Source organism: Thamnophis sirtalis, unplaced genomic scaffold (assembly GCF_051295495.1).
Source record: "Thamnophis sirtalis isolate CommonGarterSnake01/CBP01778 unplaced genomic scaffold, rThaSir2_p1.2 scaffold_1, whole genome shotgun sequence".
Taxonomy (NCBI): domain Eukaryota; kingdom Metazoa; phylum Chordata; class Lepidosauria; order Squamata; family Natricidae; genus Thamnophis; species Thamnophis sirtalis.
Genome location: NW_028261381.1, coordinates 81,972,802 through 81,993,640, shown reverse-complemented (window position 1 = coordinate 81,993,640; position 20,839 = coordinate 81,972,802). Strand labels below are relative to the sequence as shown.

At 40.6% G+C, this 20,839-nt stretch overlaps 1 protein-coding gene across 1 annotated transcript; it reads left to right on the top strand.

The window, feature by feature from the left end:
• The first annotated feature begins 1,685 nt into the window (after nucleotides 1-1,685).
• On the top strand, nucleotides 1,686-6,108 carry LOC106552686 (calcitonin-like). Its single transcript, XM_087717482.1, is given in 4 exon segments — nucleotides 1,686-1,771; nucleotides 2,435-2,566; nucleotides 3,699-3,873; nucleotides 3,875-6,108. Coding segments are annotated over 4 exon segments (417 nt in total). The 3' UTR covers nucleotides 3,899-6,108.
• Nucleotides 6,109-20,839: the final 14,731 nt, after the last annotated feature.

Genomic DNA, 20,839 nt, shown 5'->3' with positions numbered 1-20,839 from the left:
GGAGTTTTGTGGTCAGTCGTGGATTGGTTTTATAGTGATAAAGGAGATGCTGATTGGCGAGTCAGTGTTCGTTGAACGCCTACACATTTCTGTCCTGGTGATATGTATAAAAAGGGGTCGTTGACCATTGAAGACCACCACAACTCTGAAAATCACACCGAGGAAACCTCCACTAAGTTTCACTCTTCCTTAAGAAGGCTCGCATTTGAAGGTAAGCCCTTCTTTACTACAGCAACCTCACAGCAATCATACAACTCCAGGAGCAGAAATCCTGGCCATGCTTTCTTTAATGTCTTATTGAATCCAGGATGATTTACTCCCAGATCTGTAGAGAGTGTCGCAGCGGCTTGAAAGCTGTGAGTGTCCTGTATTCCTGAGTTTTACATTTCAAGGATGCTAGTCTTCTTGTCTGGTTTTTGGAATAGACAGCATAATTAATCCTTTCTGGATTTTTAAAAAATAAGAATTAGCAATTGAAGATGTTAGTGAATAAGAGGAAAGGGTTCATCCTGCAAATTTTAAGCAAAATTTCTTTGCAAAAAAAGACAGCTTTTATTTTGCTGGAGAAAACTCCTTAAAGATGCATTTAATTTCAATGTGTGACTTACCTCTTTTTTTTTTTTTAAAAAAAAACAAGAGTTATCTTAAAGATTGGTCTAATCAAGGTAATATATATTAATTTAAAATACCTTTTAAAGCATCATTCTGTCTCCATGCCCCCCCTCCCCTCTCCCTGAGACAGTAGTATCTCATAGCATCCGGAACTTCCTTATAGATTTCTTTGCAAGAGAAAAATCTAAATGGGGAAGAATTTAAGATGAACCTCTGGGAGTGTCTGTATGTTAGGCTTATACAGAGGCTTTGAGGTCAGGGATGCACTGTCAAAAAGGCTGGACATAGGAAAATTCAAGAGTGTCGGAAATACATATTTATGGAAATGCTATATAGTCAACATTTTTAAAAGGTTGACTATATGAAAATGCTTGACTCGAAGGGGAGGGGGAGAAAGAAATCATATGTGGAAAAACAGCTTATAATTGTGTGCACGATTATTTCTGTATTTTACAAAATAAATAATATATTTATTTCCCAGTATATAAATGAGTCAAACTCCGATTTTACAGCACTGCCTTACCACGTTTTCAGAGGTCCACTTGTTTTAGCTGTTCTTTTTATTTTTGCTTCAAAACGAGAGGCATCTCTCGTTTAATTTCGCCACTTTGATTAGTTTTCTTTAAGAAAGGTTCTATTTTTGGTTCTCCTCTTTTGGCACCGATGTTCTGAGTTGCTTCTGCCCAGTTTCGATAGTCCATATAGATAGAACGCTGCCGAAGCCCTCAGAATTCCTAAGTGGATATTAAGAGACCGGTAAATCCTATGCAAATACTTTACGCGCATAATTAACGGATTAATTTATTACCCTCAGAGAATCGCCACTTTAGGCCAGCCTGGTCCTATGCATAACATTTTGCCCGGGAAGGATGCTCGCTGTTTCTTGGATTTACCACAGCCAGCCATATGCTTTCTCCTTCAGAAGGGAATCCTATTCGCGTCTTTTGGGATGCTGGCCGATGGAGTCGCATCCTAAATAGGCAGTGAGGAAACAGGCAGGGCCCGCAGAGGCTGCAAAGTGGCTCCTCAGTTGAAACTGAGCCTTTCTTGCAGAGAGAGAGAGAGAAGAGACCATGGCTGTGCTGAAGATCTCCTCACTCCTCGCCGTTTACGCTTTGGTGGCCTGCCAGATGGAGAACGGCCAGGCCATCCCGCTCAGGTAAGAAGCGACCGACAGCGGACTTACCTGCAGGCTCTCGGGAGGAGAGTCTCCAAGTTCCCTCCCGGCGGGGGCGCGGAGCGAAGCAAGTCCTCCGACGGGAAGGCGCTTGGTTAGGAGAGGGCAAAAGAAGAAGGGTTTAGGGCGCTCGGCAGGCGCTGATTTGGCTCCGTGTGGGGACCATTCGGCCGGATTACCAACCTGCTTTTAGAGCATTGGTGCTCCCCGGCTTAATTTTTAATTGCAAAAGCATCAGCTCGATGGCGACTTGCCTCGCCTCCAGGGCGGCGAGGCCGAAAGTAGAAAGCGGAGTAGAAATTGCGCAAGCATGTAAGCAGAAAGCAAGCAAAAGCACAATCCGTTGGCCGCCTTGTGATTTTCTTCCCCTAGCCAAGCAAACGGAGGGCTCGGCCAGCCTTCCCCTTTCCGAAGCCCCTCAAGATACACCGGGCAGCAGTATTCGTAACCCCCCCTTCTCCCCAGTCTTGGTTGGGAGAGAGGCACTCCACGCCAACCTCGGGAGAAGAGGAGGGATGGCTGGCGGGCGCTGGCTGGAAAAGCCGCTCCCTCCCGCCCCTGATCCCACCCAGGCTGCCTGGGGGAAAGGAGAAGCGCTGCTCCCAGGAAAGCGGCTGCTTTCAGGGCGCACTTGTCTTCATGCAGAGGGGGCTTCGAGCCCGTCACCGACCGAGGCGCCCTGGGAGACTACGAAGCTCGGAGGTTACTCAACGCCCTGGTGAAGGAATACGTCCAGATGACCGCGGAAGACCCGGATCAGGGCAGCGAAGGCAGTAGGTAAGGAGCTTCCAAAACACCGTTGCCTTCTTTCCACGTCTCCCTCTCGGACGCCAAGCTGGGGGGGGGGGTGTACCTCCGAGCGCCTCCGTGGTGGGCATCGAAGCAGGTGGGCATCGTTTGCTTTTCGAGGATGCCCTTCCTCGATATCTGACCGGACGGGCACCTTGCAACCACCTGGGGCAGGCTATCCGAGTGGTGGGCCTCGCTTCACCCGCTCATTTTGCTCGCCAACTTTACTGAAGTATATCCATTTATCCATTGGCTGACCATGGATATGCAATACTTACGTATCTATGTATATATACACACACACACACACGTATATGCAGACACATGCACAAGGAAGGCTTTGAAGTGCAAAGAGGAGGGATGTTGATAAAATGGGAGAGCAAGAAGGTAGGTCTTGGATGTGTTCCCTTTTGTCCCGCCACCCCACCTCCCCACTCCCGCTTCCTTAAGAACCGAGCCCGCCGAACTCAGACTTAGTGCCCGTGGGGGAGGGAGGGAGGGAGGGAGGGAGAGAGAGAGACGACAGACAGACAGGGGGGGGAAGAGAGAGAGAGAAACAGACAGACAGACAAAGAGACAGAGAGAGAGAGGCAGAGAGAGAGAGAGACAGGCAACAGAGAGCGTGAAGGCCTTTTGACTTGGAGAAGGAAAGCGGTTCTTTGCACGTAGCGCCCCCTTCCCTAACCAGCCCAGGCTTCCAATTGCACCTGCGGTTTCCTACTGAACTCCCCTGGTGAAGCATGAGGAATGGTTGAGCCCCAGCGACGCATGCAATGCCCTCCCCACCCCCGGAATTGCTAACAGTCGCAACGCCCCCCATTCCCCCCCCCTCTAACTCGTTTGCTTGACCGGGCAATGGCTCACTTGCGCCTCCTACCCGCTGCTCCGATGGTTCTTCGGATTGACATTGCATGGGGCTTGCGCCTCAAGGCACGGCATCGAAATGGGCTTGTATTGAATAAAAGGCTCGGGAGGAGTTCTTTTTTGAGGGGGTGGGGGTTGGGGTGGGACGCGGGGAAGTGGGAGGGGACAAGGCATGACGACGCACGTGTTTTCTTCTTGCTTTCCTTTTTCTCCCTCTCCCGGTTACTTTGTTCGGCATGTTTTTCCCCCTTTGCAGCTTGGATAGACCCATTGCCAAACGTTGTGCCAACCTGAGCACTTGTGTGCTGGGCAAACTGTCTCAAGAATTGCACAAGTTGCAAACGTACCCTCGCACTGACGTCGGGGCTGGGACGCCTGGCAAGAAAAGGAATGTGTTGAGTGAGCTGGAAAATGAACGCTATGCAAACTACTGAGGAAGCCCTCGGAAGCAACTAGATGGGCTCAGATTCCTTTTTGGTTTTATTTCCCCCCCCTCTTTTGTTTTCCTTCTTTTATTTCACTTGATGCATGATGTGGATCTAACCTTCACTGCTAACTTTGCTGTGTTCTTTTAGATCTGAAATGCTTGGAGTAGTAGAGCAAAGTCCAAGTTAGGAAATTTAAGGACAAAATGCGCCCCCCCCCCCCCGCGCACGCACGCACACACCCCCACACACACAGAGTTGTAAGGAGCTGGGGAAAAGCAGAAACCAAATTAAGAGTAGATCAGAATAAAACATTGCCTTGAATTTTCGACTGATTTTTTTAGATTCTTATGAATAATAAGGAAGCATCATTTTTTTTAATTTGAGGCTACTCATTGTAAAAAAAATGAAATAAATAAATGTTTCTTTCATGTCCAATCATGCAACTATTCAATAAACCTATTTTTCTATAAGGAATAGGTCTATGTTCTGATTACAAATTATTTATACCATTTTTAAAATGTGGGGTTTGTAACAAAATTCGAAGAGTGTTTATCACGCTATAAGGTCAGCATGGATGTTTGCATTCTTTTCTTAATTAATATTTTGAAAGAGCTACATATCTGATTAGTATTGGATGAATCCATAAGGTGATAACTTTCATACAATGAAGTAAGTGAAAAGATTCACACTGAGTTTGGTAGTATGAGCTTTACAAATCTGTTCAGAAGTGTGGAAACACAACAACTGATTTCCAAATGTGAACAATGTTGTTCAGTTATAAAAAGTTTTATTCTGTTTGACTTCTTCCAGGTAAGAATTTCAATCTTATATTTCTATGTATGTATTTGTTCATGAAAAAGTTACTTATTTTGATTGACTTGTCAGCCTGAAGATAATTTAAGGCAAGAGAATCCAAAATTGCCTGTAATTGAAACATTGAATTCTATTCATTGTGGGAACAATGTAGGCTAATTTAAGCATTCAAATGGATGAGATTTTAAAAGCCTGGGTTTTGTCAGAGATGAGCAACAGAAAAACAAAATTGGATCACACACACGGTTAATCTGATAGCAGATAAATATATCACATATCTTTTAGACCATCCTGATAGTTTATATACTCAGACATGGCATTCTATGAGGAAATGTAGACCCAGGAGATAAAGGCAACAGTCCTCATATGCAGTGGCCTTGGCCAGCCATGATGTTACAGGACTGTGATCCTTGGAAATCCAGTGTTTGGTCCCTCTTAGAAAAGGTGTCCTCCCCACAGTTCTGGATTTTGCTAGGTTGGGGAAGAATGTGCAATGATTTGGTTTTTCTATACTCTGGGGTATGTTAAAAGAGTGTACTGTATTTTTCGGACTATAAGACGTACCATTGTATAACATGCATCAAGATTTTGAAGAGGTAAGTAAGAAAAAAAAAGTGTTTGTTCTCCCCGGCCCCCAGGAGCACTCTGCAGGCTTCAGCAGGGCTGGGGGAAGGCAAAAAGACCACAGTTTTTGTGAAAAATGGGGCGTTTTCTGCAAAAATGGAGGTGTTTTTGCCTCCCCCCAGCCCTCCTGAAGCCTGCAGAGTGCTCCTGGGAGCTGGGGAAAGGCAAAAACGCTCCCATTTTTGCAAAAAAACACCTTGTTTTTCACAAAAATGAGATGGGGGAGGGCTTCAGGAAGCAAAAAATGGCTGTATTCGGTGTATAAGATGCACCAACATTTCCATGCTCTTTTAGGGGTGGGGGGGAAAGGTGCGTCTTATACTCCGAAAAATACAGCAAGTCTTTTCTACGATTAGCACTTGATGATGTTACCTAGTTTGGTAATGAAACGTCTTCAAAAAAACCAATCAAGCAGAGGCTCCAAGGACCCTTCAGAAGTCTTTTCCATTCACCATCACATGAAATTGCTCCTTCTCCTAAAGGTTGGCATTCTTGAGATTTTGCCAACAAGAGGTTGAGGGAAAACCAGGATTAAACAGCAGGCAGCACTATGCTTTCTTTGATAAAATAAAGTGAGGTTCAAACCAGAAGCTTGCATCCAAGATCTTAATTCCAATCTCTTTCTTTTTTTTTGAAAAAAACAACAACAAAAAACAGCACCACAACACAAAAGAGAGCGTGTAACACGTCGACTTGTGTGACCCATCGTTTGGCAGATTTCCTGAACAGATCAGGAGGTGTGGGAAAGAGCACATTTGTACCTACCAATGTGGGAGCCCATGCTTTTGGTAGGCGAAAAAGAAACGTACACATCTAATCTGCTGAATGATTTCTGGGATATGGTAAGTGTTAAATGTTATTGGAATTCTATTTCCTAGGTGAATGTGTAAAGTCTTAGAAGGATATTTAGTGTAGAGAGAAAAGAGTAATGAGATTTTTTTTTTAAAAAAAAATAATCTTTAGTTCTGAACTTTAGACTTTCTGAACCCATGTCCTCTCGGTATACTGAACCTCAACTCCATAATTTCATTTCTGAGCGCTGAAATCCAATTTACATGAGCTCTGGCATAGGGAAAGCTCTTTTAGTGGTATTACCAGAGTGGAATTACTCCTTTTAAATAATTGAAAATGAGGGTTATGAAAACCAGCTATTCATTGTTGGACTAGGCTTTCTTCCTTATAATTGGATTTGGGATTGGAATCCAAATGTTGTTGTTTTTCCACTTGGAAAAAAGAATGAATATTGTATTAGTAAATATGCCACTCCTAAACTAGCATTATTTTGATAGGAGATCTTTCGCTTGCATAGCTTAAACATGTATGCAGCCTTGTAACGCTGCCATTTTGTAATTTGATTTCTAGTCCCCGCATTAATTTTATTGCCGTTTTAAAAATTTAGCAAATGGCTTATGCAACTTCAGCAATTAGGATGTTTTGTTTATAGAGGCATTTCCTTTTTTCCCCCTCTGAGCTCTGGAGTGCAGAAATGATTTTTGAGAAGCTGTCACTTCATTCCCGTTTTAAGCCCAGGTGGAGAAGAGAGCATGGTGGATGTGAAGGAAGCTGTAATGCAGTGGTGGGAACTGCAGAAGTGGGATGAGATGTCCTCTTTGTCAAATTTGGCAGAAGTGAGCCCACTTGCTTTGGTAGATACCTGCATTTGGTCTGTTCTATGACCATTCAGACTGCAAGACTGAAATAGTCTCACTTAAATGTGGAAAATCTTTTATAATTATGCAGTCCTATCTACTATAACTGCCCAATTATATTGTTTGGGAAGATGCCTTCTTAAGAGAAACTGCTTATAGGGAATAGAGCCAAACATTAATTTCTGACCTTTTAAAAACTTCTTTAAAACATATTAACTTTGCAAAACCTATGCCATGCTTACCCCATAACAAACTGATCCAGCTCCTCTTTATTCAGTGGATTGTCCTATTTTAACTCTGGAATATAAAGAAGAGCGCCATAAATCTAATGACCTGATAATTGCAAAGAAAAGAAAAATGCATCTTTAAGCGTGGATTTGTTTGTGTTTTTCAGATGCCATGAAACCGAGCAATGAACACCTTTTAATTTGTCTTGAAAGCAACTTCTTTTCATCATTCAGTATGGCTGAATAAATTATTCATTTTCGCATCCTTCCACTATTGAAGAAATGTTTTGTTTTAAAGTTAAATTAACTTAGGTTATATAATATATCTATATCTATATCAAATAATTATTCAATTATTGTATATTCTTTTGATAAGCGATTCTATTTCAAATAAAATGTGATAGCATCTATTTATTTATTTATCTTGTAGCATACCTGTGAAATTGATCCATATTATTTATCTTGGCAATACTGTTTTGCCAAATCTCGGGGATTACACTAAATTGCTGCCTTTCAAGGTATATATGTGTAAGAGGCGGTGTGCTATGCCTTGATGTAAAACATTTAACTGACATGAGTGTATAATATGTTTAAAATACATTTACAATATTGTATTTATTTGTGAATTTATGCAAGATTAAAAAAAGTATTTTAGATACACATAGATTGAGAAATGGATCTTTTATTTAAACCTTTCTTTAAAGGGTATTCTGCAGCTTTCTTTGGACCTGAGTTCAAAAGAATTGAGATAAAGTCTAGTACAGAATTTGGATTTTTCTATGAATTTGCTGGTGCTATAGAAAGGTAATAGACCAGCATTTGACACACTTGAGTTTGACACACTCAAGGCCCGGGAGCCTGATCCTGCCCATGGGGTGCTTAGATCTCGCCCGTGGCGCCACCCTGGAAACAGCAAAGGACCAGCCTACAGTGCTTCTGCCAGCAAAAATGGAGCTCGGTAGGATCACCCGTAGCTCTCCCGAGCTCCGTCTTCATTGGCAGAGTGTTGCATGAGACTGTTGCAGCTGAAAATGGAGCTAGGGAACCCATTTTTGTTGTCAGAACACTTGGCAGTGGTGAAATTCAATTTTTTTTACTACTGGTTCTGTCGACGTGGGTTGGTGGATGTGGCAGGGGAAGGATATTGCAAAATCTCCACTTTCACCTCACTCGGGGGTCAGCCAGAGGTTGTATTTGCCAATTCTCCTAACTGCTCAAAATTTCCGCTACTGGTTCTCCAGAACTTGTCAGAACTTGCTGCATTTCACCCCTGGTGCTCAGGCCAACCTCAGCCCCCCAAGGTCAAACAAGCCTGATGCGGACCTCAATGAAATCGAGTTTTACACCCCTGCAATAGACTATAGCATTTGAATGTACAGAATGAATAAATATACTTTTTTTTAAGTTGCATACATGAATCCAGATTTTGATTCCATGACTTCTCAGTCTAACACCCTTACGTCTGCATAGATTGTATTTTTCGGATTATAAGATGCACCTGAGTATAAGACGCACCATGATTTTGAAAAGGTAAATTAAAAAATAATTTTTTGCACTCCGTAGGCCTCCCAAACCCTCTGCATGCCTCATTTTTTGCAAAAAAAAACCCTCAAAAGGGCATTCAGAGCTTTGGGAGGATTGTAGAGTGCTCCTGGGTACTCCCCCCCAAAAGAGCAAAAAAAACCAGCCCTCCCCAGCCCTCAGGAGCACTATGCAAGCCTCCAAAACCCTCTGCACGTCCATTTTTGCAAAGGGCGCGGGGTTTCCGTAGGCCAAAAATGCTGTATTCAGTGTATAAATTCACCAGATTTTCACCCTCTTTTTTGAGGGAAAAAGGTGCGTCTTATACTCCAAAAAATATGGTAACTATTTGTGCCACCCTAAGACAAAGTATTCTATAGTGATATAGTATAGAGAAACCCGTAGTGTTTATCTTCAGTATTGTGAGCATAGATTAACAAAGAGCAGCCTGTGAAATACTGAAGGAAAATGCAGGCTTCTGTGATAATCTCTTACCTAAAATTCTACTATACGTGCACTTATTTTAGGATCAAACTATGAAGTATTTTAATAATAAACTACATAGTAACTCCGGGACTTTACATTTGTATAAAAAAGTGCAGGTTGGTTGGTGCAAACAACATTTTTCCTACTGGCCTCTTGATTTGGAATGTCCCAAATTAAATTAATTTTCATCACATTAATTTCAGTGAGAAATTTAATATAAACAAAAAGATTCTTTGCAGGTGAAGCCCCTGCAGCACTCTAGGATCAAGGGCTTTGCAAAATGGGTAGATTATCCACCACATCATAGTTTCTCAGTTTAGAATTGTTCTGTTAATAAAACACCGATTCCTTCTCTTCTTCCTATATGCTCACAAGCTCTTGCAGTTTCAATAATCTCTTGCCTCAAAGGTTACTGCCTCAATGGTTTAAAGCTCCATTCATTCCTTTTCAGGCCAGGAAAACAGCAATAGCACTTAGGCTTATATACCTCTTCATAGTATTTTATAGCCCTCTCTAAGTGGTTTTACAGAGTCCCAACAATCTGGGTCCTCATTTTACCCACCTCGGAAGGATGGAAGGCTGAGTTGCCCTTGAGTCACGAAGACTCCAACTGTTGAACTGCTGGCAGCTGGCAGTCAACAGAAGTGGCCTGCAGTACTGTATTCAAACCACTGTGCCACCACTGATAGTAAAATCCTTTTTATCATAAACAAGGTAGTCTCAATTATCTACTGTATCCTGATTTTGCAGTCTCTCAGTGATTCATTCAAAGGCTCAGATTTATTCAAAGAGTTAAATGACAATCAGATAGTTTAATAAATATACAGACATATGATAAACATTAGGAAATAAGGTTAGAAGAAATTCTCCATCATTTCTGCATCTGGCAAATATTTATTTATTTATTTATAAAATTTATATGGTTGCCTAACTCACTTTTGGTGACTCTGGTTTTTTATTTATATTATATATAAATATTTTATTATAATAAGTTTTATTATATTGTATTATAATAAAATTTTATTTTTTATTATAATAAATTGCTAAAAAGACATCTAATTGATTGAGTTTGTCTATTGATGAAAGCATAATCCTTAAAGCTCTTATGTTTAACATGATAGGCTTGTTTACAACTGCCCAACTGTTGATAGAGACATCACTGTAGGAACAGAAAAGAGTAGATATCTAGTGAATAATTTCAGTTATTGGATTTTCACTGCTGAAAATTCTATCAGGATTTCATAGATAACAGGTTTTATAAGAATAAATCCACTCCAGCCATTATGCTTTACCTGTCTGCATACCTTCTTTATCAGTGGTGGGATTCAACATTTTTTTACTACCGGTTCTTTGGGCGTGGATTGGTGGGCGTGGAGAGCGTGGATTGGTGGCCATGGCAGGGGAAGGATACTGTAAAATCTCCATTCCCTTCCAATCAGCTGGCACTCGGGAGGCAGAGAATAGATGGGGGTGGGGCCAGTCAGAGGTGGTATTTACCGGTTCTTCAAACTACTCAAAATTTTCACTACTGGTTCTCCAGAACTGGTTAGAACCTGCTGAATCCCACCTCTGTTCGTTATGCTGTCAAGTTGATTGCATTTTCTCCTGTTTTTGTGATTCTTGTTAAGAAAGAAAGAAAATGAAGACAGTTGAGAAGAAAAATACCACAAAAACAGAGAATTTGAATAATTAGAGAAGAGCATTTTGAAAGAATATACATTCATAGTTCCTTTCCTTGCATGAATTCTGGCCAAAAGGCTAGAAAAGGTGAATTTAAGCTTGTTAAAACAGTCCTGATGAATCAGACTAAAGTTCAGCATGGGTTCAGCATACCAGATGCCTGTAACGGAGGACAGGAGGACTAAATATCATTTTTTTCTATATATAAAGAACAACAATGAGGAAGCAATACAGAATACAGAATACCAGAGTACAAATACCTGGGAAGTTAAAACAACTGTCATTGACTGGCTGGGCTGCCAGAGCTCCTTAATTTACATATTTTCACATGCTCACCGGGGATTGGTTGCCCCAACCCTGGGAAGTTTAAACTACTGTCATTGGCCGGCTGGTCTGCCAGAGCTCCTTAAAAGGCGAGCTCCAGCAGCCCAGCCGGCAGAGTTGGAAGGGATCTTGGAGGTCATCTAGTCCAACCCCTTCCTCAAGCAGGAGACCCTGCACCATTTCTGACAGATGGCAGTCCAGTCTCTTCTTGAAAGCTTTCAGTCTGGCCTTGCTTGCTACTGTCTCTCTTCATCCTTCACGTGCTTAGCAGAAAACCTGAAAGAAAACTACATTCATGTTGAATGTGAGTAAAATTATTTGGGCGATTTGAAAGCCAAAGCATCAAGATCCCATGCCAATTCAAGCTCACATTCAAGCTCAAATATTTCCTTTCAGACCTTGTGGAGAAAAGTGAGGATGAGACCACATTCTTATCCTCTGCTCATTTTAAGTTTGCAGGACTTTTGATGACAGCTTAAACAGGACTTGTGTCTGAATCTGAAGCAGCATATAGCACCTGTCTGGCTTTGGTTGGACCTGGGTGCTAGTTGAAGTGAAGACCATCAGAAAATCTCTGGGTTGTAGGCTAGACCGAAAAGTAAAAGAAAACAAAACCAACAACAGAAAACAGCAAAGTACCACATTCCTGGAAGGAGACAGTGGCATAGTACTTTTGCACTGATGTCAAAGTTGGATGTAAGGTTGAGTTCCTGAAGTCAGCAGTAGGGCGCCTTTTCTTTTTTATGGCTTAGAAGATGGAAAAAAAGGCAATTTCTCAATTGCACATATTCTACAGAACTTCCTCATCATTTCCAAGTCAATAATTGCAGAACAGACATACTGTATGTCACTACGCCATACAAGAAGCAGAGAAAACATTCTATCTTCTATTTATGAATGGGTGACTCAGTGGTTTAGCAGAAGCGAGCATTATGCACTTGGTCCAGTCATTCTTATTATTACTCTTCTTTGTTTATCTCTTAATGGGGCAATGGAATCAAAGTTAACATTGTGAAAGCTTCCACATTTTTTCCTCCTGTCTCTCTGGACAGAAATGAACATGGGTGTTACGTACAGACGGTCATTGTTAAATTTACATGTTTTCACATGCTCACTGGGGTTTGGTTGCCCAAACCCTGGGAAGTTAAAACAACTGTCATTGACTGGCTGGGCTGCCAGAGCTCCTTAATTTACATATTTTTACATGCTCACTGGGGATTGGTTGCCCCAACCCCGGGAAGTTTAAACTACTGTCATTGGCCGGCTGGTCTGCCGGAGCTCCTTAAAAGGCAAGCTCCAGCAGCCCAGCCAGCAGACCGCAGTCACTTACTCTTGCAATAAAAAGTGCTGAAACTCACTTGTGCCTCTCTCCTGCTGCTTCTCGCCAATCTAACAATGGGGAGTACAGCTGCTTCTTTCATAGAACCTTGTCCAAACCAGAATCCAACAGGCACCAGTAATATTTAGGATTTATTATTTAGTTCAGAACTACCATGCACAATTAGCAGTTGAAATGGTTTCGCGAAGAGTGCAATTTTGAAAACTGGTTACATAATGTAAGGCCATGCATACTTTTATCATTTCCTGGATAATTATATCACTGCCATAAGTTGAAAATTGCACCACACCGAAATCAATGAAAATGGGGCTATTGCCTTAATGGGGTCGGGATTTCACTCAGTACTCATATCTCACAGTATGGTAGGTAAATTTTTGTTAAGGATGTATTTGCTGTCCTAGATTTCAGAAAGGCAGATCTCCAACAATACACAGTTGCTTCAGTCTGAGTACTTACGCAAACAGTAATTATCTCCCCATTTTTAACATAAGAAGGCATTCACTGGATACATGGGGAAGAGGGACTCTTGCATTACTTCATCTAGTTAATATGAAATTGCAAGCTCCCATTTATATAATCCGTGCTTATTCTTGATACGTTTATCTGTGGGTCCCTAATCAGTTCAGTGAGAATATATTTGAAAGCTACAGAATATATACAATGAATGCTGCTATCAGGCTTATTCCCCAACAGGTGTGGTTTTCATTTACCTTCCCTACTGCTTCATAAATGTAAATGTGTTCGCTTCGCTAGCATGCACCACCTCCGTGCATGTGCTCAGCCTTCCGCGCATGCACTTTTTGCTAAAAAGGGCCTAAATGGGATGCCATAGCCAGGACGGATGGGTGGGGCCACCCACAATTTCTGCTATCAGTTTGGGTGAACCGGTCTGAGCGGTAGAATACCACCTCTGGTCCCCAACACCTGGTCTGGTAACTGGTACTGGTCCATAGCGCATTGGGAACATGTGGCAGGTGAGCGTGTGAAGCTTCATTTGCACATATGCAGGAGGTAGATCGAGTGGGTGAACACCCTCTGCCCCATGTTGCTTCCACTGCTGCTGCTGCTGCTTCCAATTTGTAGTGCCAGAAAGGTTGGAGACCTCAGCTATAAAGCATAAATAATTACACTAGAAACTCAAAGAACTGGCTGATTAGTTTAACTCACTATTCCCCACTCTTTTCCTTAAGTATAATTTACTAATTCTGGTGAGCTATTTTCTTAATGTGTTACCTAGTTTGTACGTTACTGTTGCTCACTTCCCTATCCATTGACAGCTCTATTCTAGTCTTCAGCAACTGGAAGATGCCTGCAATTTGTCTCCCTCAGTAAAGCTGTATGTGTTTGTGTTTGTGTTTGTGTGTGTGTGTGTGTGTGTGTGTGTGTGAGAGAGAGAGAGAGACAGACAGACAGAGAGAGGCAGAGAGAGATGGTTTTCACTTTTTAATGCAGGATGTGGATTAGCATAAAAGTCTCAACCAACAAAACTAAACAATGAAATATGGAAGTAACTCATTCATCAGGCCACCCCAGAGACTATGTTTGCATTTGTAGATCTGCCTCTCCTTAAGAACATCTGCCTTTCCTACTACATACCTTCCCTTAAACGTTGGCATCTTATAGGAACAAAGAAGCATGCCTTTTCTGTGGCAGTCCCTGCCTTGTGGAACATTCTTCCCCCTGAGATCTAGTAGGCTCTCACCCTTTAAATTTTCTGAAAAACACTTAAGACCTGACTCTTCCTTCAAGAGCTGGGATATAGAGTGAGATTGGCATGGGGAAAAAATGTGGTCTGCATAGTTTATGCAAGGCCTTTTTTGTTGTTGCTTTTATATTTTTATTTCATTGTTGATAGTGTATATATTGTTGTTATTTCTTGATTACAAGATGCCAAAAGCTAGCTTGCTTGCTTGCTTGCTTGCTTGCTTGCTTGCTTGCTTGCTTGCTTGCTTGCTTGCTTGCTTGCTTATTTATTTATTTATTTATTTATTTATTTATTTATTTATTTATTTATTTATTTATTTATTTATTTATTTATTTATTTATTTATTTATCACAGTTGTGAACTGCCCATCTCTCTCAAAGAGGGACTCTGGGTGGTGTACAATACAATACCAAAATACAAGCAGTATATAAAAATTAAAATGTTAGAGGTAAAAATTTAGAATTATTATTTTTAAATGTAAATATTTTTAAGGAGGCAGGAATAATTAAAACCTGTAAAAAATAGATGACAGAGGCAAAGGGAGAGCTCTTACAGCACCAACTGGGAAACTGTGAGAATCCTAGACCAAACCAAGTCTAAAATAGTATAGAATTCCTGGAGGCCTGACATACTGACAAATCAGCCATCAACACGCACATAGACATAAACAACATCTATACACCAGTCAAAAGAAACAATCAAACAGTCAAAAAGGGAACAAAAAGACCAGAACACCTCCTCACCAGCAATTAACACCAGATGAGCAGATTAATATTAAGGTTAACATTAGACCAACAATCAAGAAATAACAATCCCCCAATCAAGGAATTATCAAACAAGCTAACAAATAAACAGTCGAACCAAAGAACTACAAAACCACCCCCTCCAGTACTGACAAGCCAGTATAAAACAAGAGTCAACCCTATTCTGTACTAGCGCTAATGATGTTACCTAGTTAAGGTAATGAAGTGACTGCAAGAAAACAGCCAAGTGAGAGAGCACAAAGGACCCCTCATTTCAACCTGGGTTACATATATTCTCCTCTATTAATATTCTCTTCTATTGGTATAAATACTTCCTAGGGCAGGAGTGTCCATCAGTTCAATAGTGGAATTCATTTTTTTTTACTACCGGTTCTGTGGGCATGGCTTGGTGGGCATGGCATGGCTTGATGGGCGTGGTTTGGTGGGCATGACAGGGGAAGGATATTGTAAAATCTCCATTCCCTCCCCACTCCAGGGGAAGATTACTGCAAAATCCCCATTTCCTCCTGATCAGCTGGGACTCGGGAGGCAGAGGATAGATGGGGCAGGGCCAGTCAGAAGTGGTATTTACCGGTTCTCTGAACTACTCAAAATTTCCACTACTAGTTCTCCAGAACAGATCAGAACCTGCTGAATATCACCTCTGATCAGTTCCCAAGGCAACCTATTCCACTGTTGATCAGCCCTTCGAACTGGAATATTTTTTGTGATATCCAATTCAAATATATTTCTTTGTCATTTCATTAATTGATTCTTGTCTTTTGAACGAAACTAAATGTGCCTGCTTGATCTTCTAAAGGGCAATCTTTCAGATACTTTGAAACAACTATCATCTCATCCTAGTGTCTTGTTTTTTCATCTGATTTTGATCTGATCTGATTTCATCAGATTTCATCTCATCTCCAGCGTATCCAACCATTTCTCATATGATTTCCCTTCCAGGCCCTTTATCCTCTTCTGGATGCACTCCGGCTTGTTAGTGTCCCTTTTTAAAATGTAGTGGCTAAAATTCTGCGAAATATTCCTGGAGTTCCTATGGCCAAAGCTAAAAACAAAGAAACAGAAACAGTAACTTGTCTAGAATTTAGTTCAATAACTCTATCAATGGGACCCAGGATTGTTTTTGTTAGAGCTACCTTGGTTTATTTCTAGCTTGAATCGATGCCATGCTCACCCAGATACTATTTGTAGATATTGTGCTGCTTCCCTATATGTTTTCCCCCAAATTATACTTTACCTTTGGCATTGAATCTGAGTTTTCAATATGAGACACCTTTGAATGCTTTGGGAAACATCTTGGGATCTTAGTCTTGGAACACAACTGTGATGCATTTTTATTAAGGTTCTCTCTAGCTTGGAAATTTCTCATGTTGCCACCATCACATCTTCCTCCGCCCAATGTTTTTAAAAATTCTTCATGATGTTCTTTGCCACTTCAGAGTATTTTTTTCATTTTTTTATGTCTCTGGGTGTTTGTGAAAAGGAAGTGCTGAATTGCAATCACCTGTCATTTTATTTTTATGAGTGCCTCTGGGGAATAGAGGCCTTTATGGCAATCATCCTAATGTACGATGGTGTAAACGTTGAAGTCAGTGAAGTGGGAATCTCTGATGCTCATGCCAGACAAAGCCATTTCATAATGCGGTTCTTACAACCCTCTTGTCTTAGAGCACAAGACAGAAGTGCTCAATTTTCTTGAATTGAGGCATGGCCAGAGTAGGTAGGACCCCATTGAACAAAAAACCCTCATATAATTATTTAACTGTGTAAAGTTTAATACCCAGACAAACATTTCATATGAACCCAGTTCCCTCACTTCCAGTTGATAGGCACATTCCACCCCTATTCTTCTATCTTTCGTCCACATGTATCTGATAGCAGAGAAAGAGGCAGGATAAGGCAGGGAGAAGTAAAGGCAAGCAAGAGATTGTTATTCTTAGGCCATCAAATTTGGGTGGATACCTGTTATCCTAATGAGCTGGTGTTCCTATGACAGTTACTGTAAGCAAACAATCTCTCATTTATGCTAGAGGGTTGTTTTCCCTCTTCTTACTCTGTAGCCCCTTGTATGTTTGTCATTCTTGGTCAATAGAGCGGCCTCCAGTTATCCATAGTGGATTAGGGGGACTTGTGGAGCTTCAGGATTGAGGAGAACTTAATCTATTAACAGGATTGAGGCTGTTGGCAGAAGACCCCCATTGGATGTCATGTATAAAAAGCACCAGCAAGCCACCATAATTAAAATGAAATCATTAAATTAATCAAAACGCCAAAGACAATTGTGTCTGCCTACTTTACCTGATCCTCTTGTGCCACACAGCTCTTCTCTTAACTCTGTGCCAAAGCAGTCCTTTCACAACCATTAAATCAGGGTGAGCTACATCTCTTTCCTGGGACAATTTACTGATGCAAAAGAAACTCTTGCAACATTATGCTCCCAATCTGTTTTGTGAAAGTTGCTTCCAAAGAATTCAAATAACATCTTGGAATGATTTTCTGTCTCTTAAAATATTATCTTTGCTATTCTTGGCATGGGAGGGGGGCGGGCTAAGAGTCCCCATGTTTCTGTACCACAGAGGACATTTCCTCATTTCTACAAATTCCACATCCCAATTCAATCAAAATCCCATTCTCCATTTATTGGCTGGTTGTAGTTTCTAAACTTAAAAGAAAAAGAAAAGAAACATAAGCAGTTTCTACCAGGAGACATTTTCATGGAGCACTTGACAGCTGAACCTGGATGAGAAAGCCTTAGCTGGGTGTCAGATAAGATAAGCTGCCAATCAAAAAATTGGCAGCCCAAAAGCAATGCAAGTGGAAAAATAATTTTGCATACCTGAAATAAATGTGCTCAGATCTTAAAAATGGACAACAGCATGAAAACACACAAGTGTGACAGTTTCTTGAGCAGTGTAAAGATCAGATCTCCAAGTATATAGACGCTTAATAGTTTTTCATGAGAAAAGAGATTTACAAAGTGTATGAATATGAAATGTTGCTTAATGTATATGATGTGATGTCTGCTTTACTGGTATTGAATATACTTTACAGATTAAAGATATTATCCCAAAAATTACCTTCTCCAGCTTTGTGCCTTCCGCATGTGATGGACTTTTTTATTGTTTGCTATCTCAATTGTTGGATAGGTTGCCCTAATAGAGTCACATATTCTACTGACTAATTTAACTGCATTGATTAAGTTTCCATATTTCCTTTTATCTCAATGCTTTTTATTGTTTTCAAGCTGTAAAAAACATTGAAAGTGTGAGGCAGAACCAGTTAAAAATTCTAATTTGTTTTTTTGACTATGTCAATCTGTTATCATTAGTTGCCTTGATATTCTCTCCTCTCTCTTTGTGTGTATGTATGCGTGTGTGCGCATGCGCATGTGTGTAAAGAACAGCAGAATAGATCATTTTCAATCATGCAAGGTGCTGAAATATGACAGAATTTCTCTGAGATCTAAACAATTATATGGAAGAAGGATTAGACAACCTGATTGTTCTTCAAACTTTTTGAACCCAAGGAGGCATTAATCTGAAGGGATAATACTATATTTCAGTTTAATTTTGTTACATCTATAGATTATGATCCCCCCCAAATACCCCCGCCCTGCTATTTTAGAGTCTATTGCAGATATGTCCAGCTGGCCAGGGTTAAGAAAGAACTGTGTGCATATGTGGTCATAGATGACCCACGGACTAGGTATTGCTACAGTGGTAAGTTTCAAAAATTGTTCGATCCTACTCTGTGGGTGTGGCCTCCTTTGTGGGAGTGGTTTGCCACCCATGTGACCGGATGGGAGTGGCTTGCCACCCATGTGACCGTATATGAAGATGCCAACGACACTTGTCAGAACCACCTTAAAATTACCTCACACACAGCACTGGCATGCATAAGACTATGATGTAAACTTGTTTTTTAAAAGGCATATTTGGTTAGCGTTAAAACAACTTCAACACACGCAATGTTGTGATTGCACCACAAACGCAGTAGTCATCCTTCATAGAGGCACTGAGTTTTATAAATATGAGCATGATAGTGTAGAATAATCATATCCAAGGACCAGTGGTGGGTTTCAAAATTTTTTGGAACCTCTTCTGTAGGTGTGGCCTGCTTTCCGGGTCCACTGGTGGAACCTCTTCTAACCAGTTTGGTAGATTTGATGAACCGGTTCTACCGAATAGGTGCAAACTGGTAGGAACCCACCTCTGGATTGCTACCACTCTCTTGATCCAAATCATGGAATCAGATTGGCTTTCCTCTTACTGAATGTCTTATCCAGTTCTGTTTTATTACATACACTCATTATTACGAAATTTAAAAAGCTCCACATTTTACACATGCTAAGAATTGGGAAATGCAGGTTTTTAAAGCTAGAGGGCATAGGAGACACAGAATGTTTGAGAGTTATTAAACAAATTGAGAAAGTTCCTTATGACTGTCTTCTGATTTTATTCAGCACATCGTGCAATAGCTTATACTATAGCTAAGACATTCTATTTTCCAGAGAAAAATGCACTGAATCGTTTCCTGGAATTTTAAGCTAGCTTATCCTACGCAGTAAAAAAAGTCAACATCCTATGTTGCATTGAGTTTTTCTATGTAGTCCTATGTTCTGTGTAATCCTAAATTCTATGTAATCCTATGTAGTCAAAAAGTAAACAACAGAAGCATGGCTGCTTGACTGTATTTGATCGGAAAAGATTTTGGACTACAATTATAGGCCAGGAACACTTTATAAAAAGGGTTAGAAAGAAAAAAAATGGAGGAAGGAGATATTAAATTTTCCCCAGGGTGAAACTCTTCTGCCATATAAATCTTGACTAATTGGTAAGCTCTGTGTACAGGGATCCGGAGGCTGAAGATACTGCCAAGTCTTTCCCCCACCTTTTTTAATCAATAGAAATACAGAGATCTAAAGCTATTTCATACAAAGATGAACACATATCAATTTTTGAGTCATGTAAAAGTATTTGTGATTAAGGAGTTTTTAGCATCACTAGAATATACAGGGGGTACAGAGGAACACATAATCACGGGGTTGGCTAGTCCCTTGAGAGCCCCCAGCCTGCCGGTAATAATCCAGTGTTAAATGGCCATCTTAGAATTCCCTCCCATGATGTTTAATTGTCTTTATTGTATAATTTTTTAAAAAAAATTAACCCTAATTTAAATTTAATGTAATTTTTCTGTTTTACTCATTAGTTCTTTTATTTGTACACACCCAGAGCACACGTCTAACCCTGTTTGAGGGAGATGGGTTGTTTAGAAATACAAAATATAAATAAATAAATAAATAAATAAATAAATAGATAGATAGATAGATAGATAGATAGATAGATAGATAGATAGATAGATAGATAGTATGTTGCATATCTGATGGAATGCATGGTGTGTCAATACTATATATCTGTTATTTTGTGAGCAGTTTTGATCTAGGTGTCACGAAGTTGACCCTGATATATTTTTTCCTCCCCATATGAATTCCTTCACATAATAACATAGTAATATCAGTGTTTTGCAAACTTGGTAACTTTAAGATAAGTGGACTTCAGCTTGCAGAATTCTGATTGGGGATTTCCGGGAACTGAAGCCCACACATCTTAAAATTGCCAAATTTGAAAAGTACTTCTCTATCCCTAAGATTTTTTTAAAAAAATAATTCAAATCTGTATCAGGTTTATACAATGCTAATCTCTTCAAGCACAGTTACATAGCACTAAGGGTACCAGGCGTCTGACAAATAGACCACTGTATAGTGACAGAATCTTTGACCATGCTTTCCTTTCTCTTTCTTTTATATCCCACAAAGCTAGGGTGGGGGAGGGTTGCCT